Raw genomic sequence first — 13,610 nt, forward strand, 5'->3', positions numbered from 1 at the left:
CATGATGATAAAAATTCAAGTGTCTGAGTCTGAGACTGAGTCCTAGTCCAAAGCCAAGTCCAAGTCAAGTCACGGATCTGTATCTGGTTCAAAAGGTTCAAACCCCACTGTAAGTTCTGCTTTAGTTGAAAAATTATATAATATGATATTTTGCTTAACTCGTAAATTAACCAAATTCAATGTTAAGAACAACTCAGTCCAAAAGGAAGCTCAAATCCTTACAAAGAAGACTAACCCAAATTCTTGCCCCAGTTCAAAATGAAACCTTAACTTAAGTTCGAAATCTTGAGGAAGAGAAATCTAATTTGAAAAGTCAAGTTCAAAAACTTAAAGGATCACAGGAAAAGTTCACCTTGCGATCCAAAATTTTGATATGATGCTTGGATCTTAACAAACAGTGTATAATTGATCTAGACTCGGATACAGGGTTAATATTCGTTTCAAGTCATATATGTCATTAGTTAATAAAACTGCTAGAAACCAAGTCCAAACATGAGTCCTTAATTCAAGCTTGGTTAATCAAGCTGGATCAAATAAATATTGAATCCCCAAGAATCAAATTCACTATCTAGATACATATCAAGGCTATGATTTAGGAGAAGTCAATAGGAAAATTTCTTTTCTTACTAAACACTAGAAAAATATCTCAGATTAGTGACCGGATTACCAACGGAAATAATGTTTTGTCTGTAATTACCGACGGAATATTATTTCCGTCGGGAAGGCAAGCCATAGCCAGAGAACCTAAGGGATTATTGACGGAATATCAATTTCCATCAATAATCATCAACATAATGCATATTTTGTCGGTAATACCAAATAGGTAGGGATATTCCGTTGGTATTACCAACAGAACATAATTTTTGTCGGTAATAGACCCCCGACATCGATGGCAACTAGCGGATGCCACAACATGCGGTTGGCGGTTGTGCCGGCCGCTAGCACACTCCTGGCGCTGGAAGTTGTTTCCTACTTTAGTTGGAAGTTGTAACTTTGTCTTCTTGTTTCTTCAATAAGTACTGATACTTTTTGCATTACATTTACTTGCACATTATGAGTTCTTGTTGTCTTAAATTAATATCTGGCTGTATCATTTCTGGATCAGAACTCCCCTTCCAAATGCATTTAGTACTTAGCCCAGTTGCACCTCCTTGAGTCAGAGAATACTAGTACCAGTGCTCATTTGTTTTCTCCTCAGTTTAGGATTGAGTTTGACTCAAAAAAGGGTGCCACTCTATTCAACGTTCCATCCACACCGATCTCCTTGCTAATGAGCTCAATCACCTCGAATCCCTATATATAGTCTTGTGGGTAGCTTAATCACTTAAGAGTTAAATTGACTAAAAGTTGCATATTGATTCTAATGAAAGTTTCATGTACTAGTTGGAAAAAAAAGAACCTGTGAAGTAACTGTGGTAAATTTATGGAAGTTCAGGGTTCATTAATCAATTAGCCTAACTAACATCAAGATAATGCCACAAAAAAGGAATTTTTTTTCTTTCAATTGTAACACATTTTATCTCAAGGTTTTCATGAGTAACTTTGCATGTTGTGTCTGAATTCTGATATACTATTTGATTACTGAAACTGGACCTAGAAGATAAGAATTTATTTCCATACCATTTATACTTTTTGAATGCTTAGCTATCGTTGCTTGATATTTGATTGTGAACAAAATTGTCTCATAGAGCATGTCGGTTTGGTGTTTTAGTGGCAGCAAATGGATTTAGAGTATTCATTCTGGCAAATGCTCCATCCTTGCACCTCCCCTAAAGTTGTGTATGTATCTTTCTCAAGTACAGTTACTTTAAATGCTTTGCATTATATTATGATATCCATTTTAAAGCTAACTGACATATCAAATTTCTCTCCTTCATTTTCTGATAAACTTGTGAACATTTTCATTCGAAAATAGCCTGTCAGTTTAAGCTTTTCATTGTTACCGACGAAGCATGAAAATAGTAATCATCTAATAAAGATCCATGAAATTCTTTACATAATGTGAGCCTTGGAAGTTTGAAAAAGATATTTCCGAGGGCAAACTTGACATCTAAGTGTCTCTTATTAGCTTTCACATGTCAGAAACACCAGCTAAAAGGAGGGAGAGGAAGAATTTGAAAAATCAATTGAAATTTTCATTGTTTAATTCTAAATGGAAGGATAAATTGAAGAATCAAGTGAAATTTGAATTATGTAGTCCTAAATGGAAAGATTAAAAAATTGGTGGATACACCAAAACTTCTCCATTATCTTTAACCAACTGGGAAGGCAAATTGCAAGGAAAAATCTAATTGTTGGTCATCAATTGTTTAAGTTGTCTGATCATGGATGACTTGATTGGGAGAAACATTTAATAGAAGAATAGATTATATTGTCTTTCTTGTGGATCTTTCACCTACTTTTTGTATCATTCATTGCATATCTATGCTATTTATAACTTAACTTTTCATAGCAGTCACCAGCTGTAAGTTGAGAGCCATCTGTTCATTGCATATAGTATGGTCATATTTATGGTCACACTGCAGCCACCCAACATAACTGACAATTGCTATTTGTACTACATATGATCATGAACTTGCAACATGTTGATTTTGACTAACCATGTTTTAAAAATAAATTGTAATGCATTTAGTTAATTAATTTTCTATACCTTCTGGGGAAAAAATTGTCTTGTTTTTTTATGTTATATTAGGAATTTCTTATTGATGTTTAATGTGCTTCTTCATGTGGACATTACCTTTGGAAGATAGCTATCAGCACACAAAGTACCATAAACGTGAGTTTTAAAACTTTCCAATTAAGAGCCTTGTATCTGGTTTTCATTGGTTTATTATCAGTGTCAATGCATTATTTAGTTATTTACCATAATGTAAGATATTCTTACTATCTTACATTATTGATTTCTGTTGCATATTGATATGTTGATTTATTTCTTTCTGTTGTTCTGTTTTGGTTCATTAACTTTTTTTATCTTGCTTGTTTCATTAAAGATTCTTGAAAGAAGAGCATAAAATTTGCTACATTGAATTCTGGTTACAAATTACAGTGTCATACAAGTTAAAAGAACTACTTGTTTTTGCTTATACCCTCGTTGCCACTGCTCTTCATGATAGGCCTTGTCCCACTTCTCGATTAGATCTAGCATGGAGGCACCAGTGGTCGGTTCTGGATACATAAAGGTATATCAAGACAAGATGTACGGAACATGTCTAGGACTGTATGTTCTGCACATATCATGCAACATGGACTAAGACTTGAATCCTTGATATTTACCACCAACTACAAATTTTAATTTTCCAAATTTTTTTGGTGTTAGTGTGCATCTGTTCTTGCTATATGCCACATGCATAGCAACATCCCATGTTACCTTACGTCCATTGAGTTTCTAGTTTTTAAGTCTCCCTCTACCACTTCCCACATGGGTTCTGATTGATTTGCCTCATCGCATCTAAACACAAGATCTAGATTCTAGACATATAATTAGCTGTTTGTTTCCTATTTTGCTTGTTCAGTGAGACCCCTAGTTTTCCTAAAGGCTGTTTGATTGGTCCTAGTTTTATGGCTCTATCTCATAAACAATAGTATGCTCAGACTTGTAGATTGACTCTATATGATGCCATCTTTTTGTTGATTGTTGTTTGCTAAAAATCATCAAATTTTTTATCGTGTCCCAATGTATGTAGAAACAAAGAATCAGTGGGCTAGGGATGAACCTGCTTTTGTTGTGATCTTCTGTATATTATTGATAGTTGCTACTTCAGCTTATTGTGCTGCGTAAGTTGATTGTTTTCTATTCACCTCTTTAATTCAATCTTATCAACTTATAATTATCAAGGAGTTTTGGTGAAATACATGTAATCCATCAAGCTGTTAAGGCATAGTTTTTATCGTAGTTTGTATAGTATCTAATTTTTCTGAAACTAAGTCGCAAACATTTTTGTGTTTAGGTATGGTGAGAATTTGATTAATTCTGTCTTCACCGTTATTTCAGTTGCTTTCTTCGATTTCTTGTTATCGGGAATTATTTTGGCGACGTGTTGTTGGTAAGAATTTCTTTGACTTATTGCCATTGTTCAAAAAATTCTTGATTAGCGACGTGTTCTTTTTTTTAAATCTCTATGCGGTAAAAGGTGATTTATTCGTTTCAGTACCTCCGTCAATCTGTCTCTAGACCAACATAGAAGAAGTAAATCATGGATCAGATGACTACTAGTCATTAGTACAGATGATAAGACATAGAGACTTATTCTAAACCTCTATGATATTTGTGAATATCAATCTTATATGTAATTATTTTCATTAATTGCTCCCCAAATAGTTGTTGTTTTCTTTGTTTCTACTGTTAAATCATACTTTGGAAGCCTTTGAAATTTCAAATATGGTTTAACTGCTATTGTTGGTCTAATGATCACAACATGAGATTTGATCTATATATATATATATATATATGTCTTTATTGTTCATCCTGTCAGCTGCCAGCTGCTCGTTGCAACCTTTTATGTCGGTACCTCTCTAAAATAAGTTTTTTGTTATTAGAAATGTTAAATTGAAGTCTTTCGCATAAATTACTATAACATATAGTTACAGTGTATCTGATGGAATTCCATTATCTGTCATTAACACAAGTATCCTTTATAGTAATGGGAATTAGGAAAGGAGCTAAGAGGTAGGGATATGAAATGAACAAGAAAAGAAAGCGTATTTTTCTTGAAGAGAAGAAATTACAAAAAGGAAAAAGTGTTCAAGGACAGAGGAAGCAGAGGGAGACCATATTTCATGGAGAGCAGAGATTCGAAAAAGGAAAGAAATGCTCAAGATAAATAGAGAGGATCAAAGGGAGGCTATTGTTACAAAGGCGCGAAGTCTCACAGGGGAGTCATGGGCTATAATGTTTCCTGTTAATCAATGGTGAAGTTTTAGTTTCCCTCTTCGTAAAGGTTGACTCCCAAAAAGAAAAGGAGTTAAAATGGGGAAGATCGGTTGGCATAACGATCAAAGGAAAGAGAAGGTCAAAGGCATCAACAATAATAAGGGTGTGTCCAAACTAGCCGCATGGTTGGTCGGACGTGAGTGTTCGACCGACCGTCCCACTCGGCCGGACTTTGTGTCTTAGCCTAGGACCGGCAAACCATCCTCATTACTGAGCTCCCGCTCAGCCAGATTTTCTGTCTCAAGCCTAGGACCGGCAAGCCATCCTCATTGCTGAGCTCCCGCTCGGCTAGACTTTGTGTCTCAGCCTGGGACAAGCAGGCGATCTTCATTGCTGAGCATCGAGTAACCCTACCAACATCCTCAATCGATCGGCAATGTGGGTCGATCGGACACTCTAGTCCTTTACGATCTAGGAAGAGGCCGAGTGAAGATCGGATCGTCAGCAAGCATCTATAAGACCAAGTTGGTGGTCCCTCTAAGTTACGGTCGGTCAGCCTAACACGTGCCCCATGTACCTACCCTTTTGGATGTTTATGTTGTAAAGGGCAGAGAATATCCTATAGACAAATCATGTTTTAGAAGCTTCCAGTCTGTCAAATCACAGATATTTGCATGCTGATTTAAAGAAAGATGTCAAAAGCCCTTTATGGTCTGTCCTTTCTTAGGAACGATTTGAAAAACGTGCAATGCTTTGAGATGCGTGCATGAATACAACAATGGCATTATAAAAGGGGTCTCCATTTATATGTAAAAATATGCGATGCTCTATAATCTTACACGCTTGTTGCCACAGTTTTCGTCTACTATTCTCTCCTCTTAACTAGATCACTAACTTGAGCATCAGAAGTCAATGTTAGAAACCCCTTTCCTGGCCCGACACTAATATTTTTGGTGTTATACAGGACAATGTAGAATCTTCGTTTAGTCAATAGCAAAGTCACGTTCCCAACCAACCGCCTTCATCACTTTTGGACAGAATCATATTTAGCGTCGTATGTGAGAATCTCACATGCTTCTGAAACGTGAAGATGGAGGGCGTTGAATAGCTCACCACAGTAACTTTAACCCAAGAAGAGCTAGAGATGCTGATAAACACTCGAGCTGCAAAGATGGTGCTAATGACAATAATGGAAAATAATCTTAAATTAATTTCAATCAATTGAGATTTATTAAATTTGATATCACAATCATGATCGGGATCATAATCAAAATTGACATGAATCAAATAGCAAAAATAATACTTCCAAATTTATTATATTTATTAATATGCTTATAAATTGTATGTCATATTTAATATTTCTATTATTGTTTGAACAATTTGTATAAATAAGTTTATTGGATTTAGTAAATACAGATCAAAGAATTATTCTATATTTTATTTATTTTCTTCATCTATTAGTTTCAACATGGTATCAGAGTCATCTTCTCTTCCTTCTAATTTTCCTCTTCCGAATTTTTATTAGAGTAGCTACAGAAGTTTCTACATCTAGGTTTAATATCATCGTCTACAGTGCGGCAACCTGGGCCAACTTCGACAACGGCAACTTCGATAGTAGCAACTTTTCTTCTCCTTTCACCGACAACTCTTTTTCGTCACAGCAACTTCGACAACGTCAATCGTAGTAAGACAAAGTTGTTATTTGTTCATTTTATTTTTCTCTTCATTTTTTTCCTTCATCGTGGTTTTTTTTCTTTTCCATTCTATTAAACCGAAAAGGAAAAAAAACGAAGGAAGCAAAAACAAAAAAAAATAGAGACGGAAAAAAACATGGCAAAAAAAAAAAAAAAAAAAATCTTGTTTCTTAGCTTTCAAAAAAGTAACTTACAGTCTCTCACTGAAGTACTGAAACTGAATATAAAGCTATAGCTAATGTGACGTCAAAAATTATTTGGCTACAATCTCTTCTTTCGGAATTATACTTTTCCCAACTGCTACGCCTAAAATCTAGTGTGATAATATTGGAGCAACTTATCTTGTGGCAAATCTTGTTTTTTATACTCGTACCAAGCATGCGAAGATTGATTTTCATTTTGTTCATGAGCGTGTGACAACTCTAAAACTTTCAGTTTCTTATATCTCTACTGAAAATTAAATTGCTGATATATTTACCATGTCATGATCCAGACAATGTTTCACCAAGTTAGCACTCAAACTCAACGTTCAGGTACTCCCGTTGAGTTTGTCGGAAGGTAATGACAATAATGGAAAATAATCTCGAATTAATTTCAATCAATTGAGATTTATTATATTTTATATCACAATCAAGATCGATATCACAATCAAGATCGATATCACAATCAAGATCAACATGAATCAAATAGCAAAAATAATACTTCCAAATCTATTATATTTATTACTATACTTATAAATTGTATGTCATATTTAATCTTTCTATTATTGTTTAGACAACTTATATAAATAAGTCTATTGGCTTTAGTAAATACAGATCAAAAAATTATTCTTTATTCTATTTCTTTTCTTCATCTATTAGTTTCAACAGGTGCAACAACAACAGCAAGCAGCAGTCGAGTGCCGAACGCTAAACGACTCAACCGTATCTACTACGGACCAACATGCTGAACATGGGATCCAAGTGGAGGGTCCAACAAGGCGACAACCAAACTACGCTCAACCTGGCATTCTTCCTCAAGTACCCGTTCCACCGACCAGCTTGCTACTCGTGCCGCATTCACCGATCCCTTATCACAAGGCACTATTCCAAACACCCTTGGAAGAATATGGCCGAGTGGAGAAGACGCGGGGATCGACTTCCGAAAATGCACCTATTCGGGATGCTTGTAAAGGCAAAGTGCCTTGGGCCGATGATTCTCCCGAGCAGGTAAACATGCAATTTTCCCAAGAAATTCTTGATGACCAGCTACCAGCTCATTTTCGACCTTTATCGATTGGAGAATATGGACGATTGACTTATTCTGAGGATCATTTGACAATATAGTCACACTCCACCAGTACATCGATGGAGTCAAATACCTAGTGTTTCTCACTACCTTGTCTGTTTCAGCGTAGAGATGGTTCAAATGACTGTCGGCGGGATCCATCTGTAGCTTCAAGGATTTTCGAGCGACCTTCCTCCAACACCTTGCTAGCAGTCGTCGCTATCATAAAATGACTGTGAATTTATTCTTGCTCAAGCAAGGGCCCACAGATACACTACGAGCCTACATTAAGAGATTCAATCAAGTGGTCATGGACGTCCCGTTGACCAATCAGGAAATTTGGTAAGTGTCTTTTCACAAGCACTTACAGATAATGATTTCTTTGGATCCCTCATTAGAAAGCCTCCAAGGGATTTCGATCATCTGCTTGGAAGGGCTACAAAATACATCAACATTGAAGAAGTCCAGTCAGCTCAGAAGAAAGAAGTGATGTATGAGCCTGCTGTTGTTCCTGAACGTCGATTGGCCAACAATAATGTGCTCCCAAAAGGGCCCCGAGCGGGCCCTCAACAACATCATGAGTCTCGACCACATACGGTCCAACATGTGGAAGCTGAGCGGACGAGAATTCTCTAGTCCGGTCTGATAGTGGACTACGATGTTTTGCTCTTACCATTGCTCGGCTACTCACAACACGAAGGACTGCTACCACTTTAATCTAGGGTTGCGTCGATCGGTCCCTCAAGGATTTTGCCGACGAACTCCCTCTCCTACCCGCCAACATCATCGTCGATCGGGTGAGCCCTAAGGTCAAGGCAATATATCAGCCAAGAGGAACTAGTAACAGCCCTAGCCAAGAGACAATCAAAGGCCTGCTCAGGCATCGGCCAGCGGCCTCCACGCCGGTCTGACCGGGAGGAAGAAAATCACGGTAATGCTGTCCAAGGTGACATCAACATGATAACAGGTGGCTCAATCGACGGTGACTCCAATTGGGCTAGGAAATCACATGCACGACAATTGGAGATCCATGCGGTCGGGTGCAGCAAGGAGAAGGCGTAGGGATTATAAATTAGTTTCGGTCCTCAAGACTTGGAGGGAGTGGAAATCCCCCATGATGATATCTTAATTATTAAGATAGTGATTGCTAATTATAATGCCCATCGTACATTTATTGACACAGGCAGCTCGATCAATATAATATTCAAAAAGGCGTTTGACCAGCTTCAGATGGACAAGGATGAGCTCTAACCAATGACAACACCCCTATATGGGTTCACCAGCAATAAAGTGCAGCCAATAGGCCAAGTCCATCTTGCTATTTCTCTCAGAGAGGAGACACTCATGAGGACGCACCAGATGAATTTTATTGTAGTGGGCACCCCCTCGGCGTATAATGTGATATTTGGCCAACCGACATTGAATGAATTTCGGGTAGTCATCTCTACATTCTGCCAAAAGATCAAATTTTCAATAGGTGACTCGGTTGGCAAGGTGAGGAGTGACCAACTGGTAGCGCATAAATACTATGTGGAGATTGTGAAAGCTGAGTCATGGGCCACCCAGAAAATTCAACGGTTGGATGTCACTACAATTTAGGAGGCTCCACCTGCTTTGGTCTACGAAGAAAAAGAAGAAGTACAATTCATCCTAGCCAATCAGAAGCCACTACCTTCATCGTGGCCGATCTGAGCCCTGAGAAGAAGGCCGAGGTGGTCGCCTTCTTGAAACACAACCATGATGTGTTTGCCTAGGCAACACCCAATCTTTTAGGTATTTCTCCAATTGTGATGCAACATGAATTGCATGTTCAGCCGGACGCTCTGTCACGCCCCAGAGGAGTCCCTGTCCGAGAAAATTTCGGCAGCATCTCCCCTGTACGGTGGATAATCTGAAACTTTTCTACATCTCACAAATACCCCAGCCACAGGCGGCTGGAATAATAACAATAAAATAAAACATCACCACGCAGTTATATATAAGTATTCAGCCTCTGGCTGTCACAACCACGCAGTTAATAATAGTAATCACAAACAATAGTACTCTGACTCGAAATCCACCCTACTCAACTACACTCGTAAAACTCAAATCCGACGAACTCACCTCTTCTGCCTTCCAGGCAGGCATATAGTAGAATAAAATCCAAATCATATCACAAGTCCATCAAACGAAAGGATTCCATACAATATCCATATGTAAAATCCAAAAACAAGACTAAAACCAAGTCTGATAGAGAAAAACTAAAATAAAATAACAACTCAACCCAGCAGAGGACTAGCACTACGTGCTGTGAGGACCAGCGACTGGAACTCCCTCCTGACAGCATCAACCTGAAAATAACAACAATGGAGGCGGGGTGAGTCCAACACTCAGCAGGTACAATTGATATACAAAGTAAAGAAATAACACCTAGCACTAATCATGCGTACAGTCTCCTGATAAAAATAAAGGTAAATGCAACCGAAGAAGACAGGAGAGATCATACTAACCAGACCCGGTATAAGGACAAACAGTCCGAAAGGTATAGAAGACCTGTATGCATGTCAAACATAGGTATCCAAACAATGTGCAGCATATAAATGCAACAAACACAAACACAAACAATAAATGCATCATGTATATGATGCCAATGTCATGGTCACCCTTGACGCCAGTCAGCCAACTCACAACATAAGTGGGACTAAGTGGGTAGGGCTGTGACGACCGTGCACTCAGCAACACTACTCCTGATGAGTGATCGAGTGGACGGGATGCTGTCGGAGTACATACATACTCCTACCCCAAATCATAAATGGGGGAGCGCAATGCTCTCATCTCCCGGTACGCTATGACGGGGAGGAATCTCTAACGTGCTACACGCTGCGTCACACTACCCCTGAGCGGATCAACGGAGCACCGGAAGAGTCAAACTGACGTGCTACCACGCTGTGTCACGCTACCCGTGAGCGTCACAACGGAGCACCGAACAGTGATGAAAACTGACAAAGTGCTCGACAATAATGGAGCAATCTATCGCACAGCATGCGATCATGCAAATGGTGCATGTCACTAAGCATGATAATATACTAAACCAACCTCTGGGCATATAACAATGGGCACCATAGTGAATAAATCATATCAAGGTATACTGATCAAATAAGGTATCAAACCTAGGTCCTGACATGGTAAAATATGGTTATATCACTACCCGTGAGCATGATAAATCAGGTACAAGATCAATAAGAGATGCAATCAAACAACCAATCAAACAGGTAACATGTATTGGGCAGTGATTAACCGAAACAAATATGAAACACAATTAATGCAACTTATTATTTTCATTACTAAGCATATCAAAGACAAATAGTCAAAAGTACCCGCCTCCGATAAGAAAAGTCCAATCCGACTCCGAGATACTCGTCTCGTGTCAAAATCCTGTGTCACAATATTTAATTTAGTTAATTCTATCATGCCTTCATTAACTAAACCAAATCATAATTTCATTAATCAATTAGAGTTAAACTCATTAACCCTAACCCTTTTCACAACTACAATGGATTAGGTATCTCCAATTATCTACAACGAAAAATCAAATTCCTCCACAATACCTCAACCACCGTTGCTGTTGCTGCTGAAGCAAGGGCTACTGGATGGGGTTGCTGCTGGAAGTCTTGAACAAACTAAAGCACACTTTACAAGTCGGACACTTCACTCTAAAATCACCACTCTGCTGTAAAGAAGAGAGTGGCACCGGTAATGGTGCACTAGGGCACAGCAGCAACACAGGGAAAAGAAATCTCCACCGACTGGTCCAAGCAAGGTCAAGCACTGAGATCACTAACATAGATCAAGCCATAAATCCAAATTCCACATCACACAATACTACTCAAATTTCACCAATTAAGGTATAACACTCACCTCCCAGATCACTGCTAGGGCACTAGAGGTGTGACCATAGTGAAGAAGGTGTGGAGGCAGTGGCACGCAGAGGCAGTGGCGCAGAGATGAAGAAGTCGGCGTCGGCACGGTGCAGATGTGGAGAGGTCGTGAACACAAGGAGGAGAGCCGGCTCTCAGCGGTGTGCGGCGGTGGAGAGGCCGAACACAGAGAAGAATCGACGCGTTGCCGTGAACCCAACCCTCTAGGGCACGCGAGTTCGGCGGCTGGCGGCAGGAACTCAGGCTGCCGGCGGTTGAAAGAATTTGGCTAGGGCAGAAAAGAGGCCGAGAGCGAGGGTGTCCGGCGATGACTCGTCGGACCAGAGGAGGAATCGAGAGAAGGGCGTCGGCGGCGCTGGGTGGCTAGGGCAGGCGGTCGGGCGGCGGTGCTAGGGCTCCGGCAAGGAACCGGCTGCCGGCGTTCGGGAAGAAGAAACCGCCGGCGTCGGGCGCGAGAGAAGAAGAGAGGAACAGATTAGGGCTCGGCACAGTAACGAGGGAAAAAAAATATAAATAAGGAAAAGAAAAGGAAAAAGGAAAAGAAAAAAAATAAAACTTTTCCTTATTAAAACTGGGTAGCCTAAACAGGCTTTTCCGGACCCCGTTTTTATCCCCGTTTTCTCATCCGTACGAGCTCCGAAAAATTCCCAAAAAATATCCAAAAATTACGGAAAATTCCCTTATTAATATTCGTCATTTTTCCGGTATTTTACACGCTCAGCCTATCAAACAAAAGAAAAGAGATTTTGGGACAGAGCAAAACCAAATTATTCAAGCAAAAGTTGAAAAGTTACTCGAAGCTGAACACATCCATGAAGTGCAATTACCGAGCTGCCTTGCGAACATGGTGCTAGTATTAGAGCCAGGGAATGTGGTGGGTCTGCATGGATTTCAAAGACCTGAACAAGGCATGCCCGAAAGACTACTATCCTCTATCATGTATTGATCAAGTGGTGGACTCTACCATGGGTTATGAATTAATATGCATGCTGGATGCATACCAAGGATACCACCAGGTCCAACTCGCCAATGAGGATTAAGAGAAAGTCAGCTTCATCACAACAGATGGAACTTACTGCTACAATGTCATGTCGTTCAGACTGAAGAACACAAGGGCAATGTACTAGAGGCTTATGAAAAAGGTGTTTCGAGGGTCGTTCAACAAAAACATGGAGGTATACGTTGATGATATACTAATAAAATCCTTCCGAGCTATTGATCTGTATACAGACATTGAGGAAACATGCCAAATCTTGCGGAAGTATGGGGTCAAGTTTAACCTAAATAAGTGCTTATTTGAGGCTAGAAGTAGACGCTTCCTAGGCTATATCGTGACTGCAAGGGGAATCGAAGTTAACCCCAGCAAGCTGAAGGCACTCCAGGATATGCCTCCGTAGGGATGTAAATGAGTTGAATCGAGTCAAATAATATTAGGCCTGAGTTTAGCTTGTTTAAGTTATATTCGGGCTCGAGCTCGGCTCAAGATCGAATCAAACTTTTATTGCAAGGCTTGAGCTCGGCTAGTTTTGGAATTACCAAGCTCACAAATAGTTTGACCTCAGCTCATTATTAGCTTGATTATCATAGTTAACGAGCCTAACCTATTAAGCGAGCTCAAGCTCATTTTAGAGCTTGTTTTTTAGCTCGTTTTAAGGCTCATTTTAGAGCTCATTTTTTAGGCTTATTAAGCCAGTTCAAAAACTCGTTTGAATAAATATTCAACAAACCTAACAACTAAAATAATATAAACTCAATACATCATTGAACATCCCAAACTACTACATTAAACTTCCAAACTTAACACATCATTGAACATGTTCGTGAGCCCTTTGATCGAGCTGAGCTCAAGCCTGAGTTCACGAG

General features: G+C 39.3%; 1 protein-coding gene and 1 long non-coding RNA gene across 2 annotated transcripts in view; one reads left to right on the top strand and one right to left on the bottom strand.

Annotated features, from left to right (window-relative positions):
* Window positions 1-889: 889 nt before the first annotated feature.
* The window catches only part of LOC122044133 (protein unc-50 homolog), a 28,907-nt gene continuing 16,186 nt past the window's right edge, over window positions 890-13,610 (top strand). Inside the window, exons 1-5 of the mRNA XM_042604669.1 lie at window positions 890-961; window positions 1,712-1,779; window positions 2,751-2,776; window positions 3,684-3,774; window positions 3,948-4,042. Coding sequence (XP_042460603.1) covers window positions 890-961; window positions 1,712-1,779; window positions 2,751-2,776; window positions 3,684-3,774; window positions 3,948-4,042 — 352 coding nt within the window. The remainder of the gene's footprint in view (window positions 962-1,711; window positions 1,780-2,750; window positions 2,777-3,683; window positions 3,775-3,947; window positions 4,043-13,610) is intronic.
* On the bottom strand, window positions 11,186-11,764 carry LOC122040151. The gene is made up of 3 exons (XR_006128530.1): window positions 11,728-11,764; window positions 11,418-11,637; window positions 11,186-11,244 (listed from the first exon to the last, which is right to left on the bottom strand). It is a non-coding gene; the product is annotated as an uncharacterized LOC122040151 (long non-coding RNA).

The sequence above is a fragment of the Zingiber officinale genome, chromosome 2A, assembly GCF_018446385.1.
Source record: "Zingiber officinale cultivar Zhangliang chromosome 2A, Zo_v1.1, whole genome shotgun sequence".
NCBI classification, from domain to species: domain Eukaryota; kingdom Viridiplantae; phylum Streptophyta; class Magnoliopsida; order Zingiberales; family Zingiberaceae; genus Zingiber; species Zingiber officinale.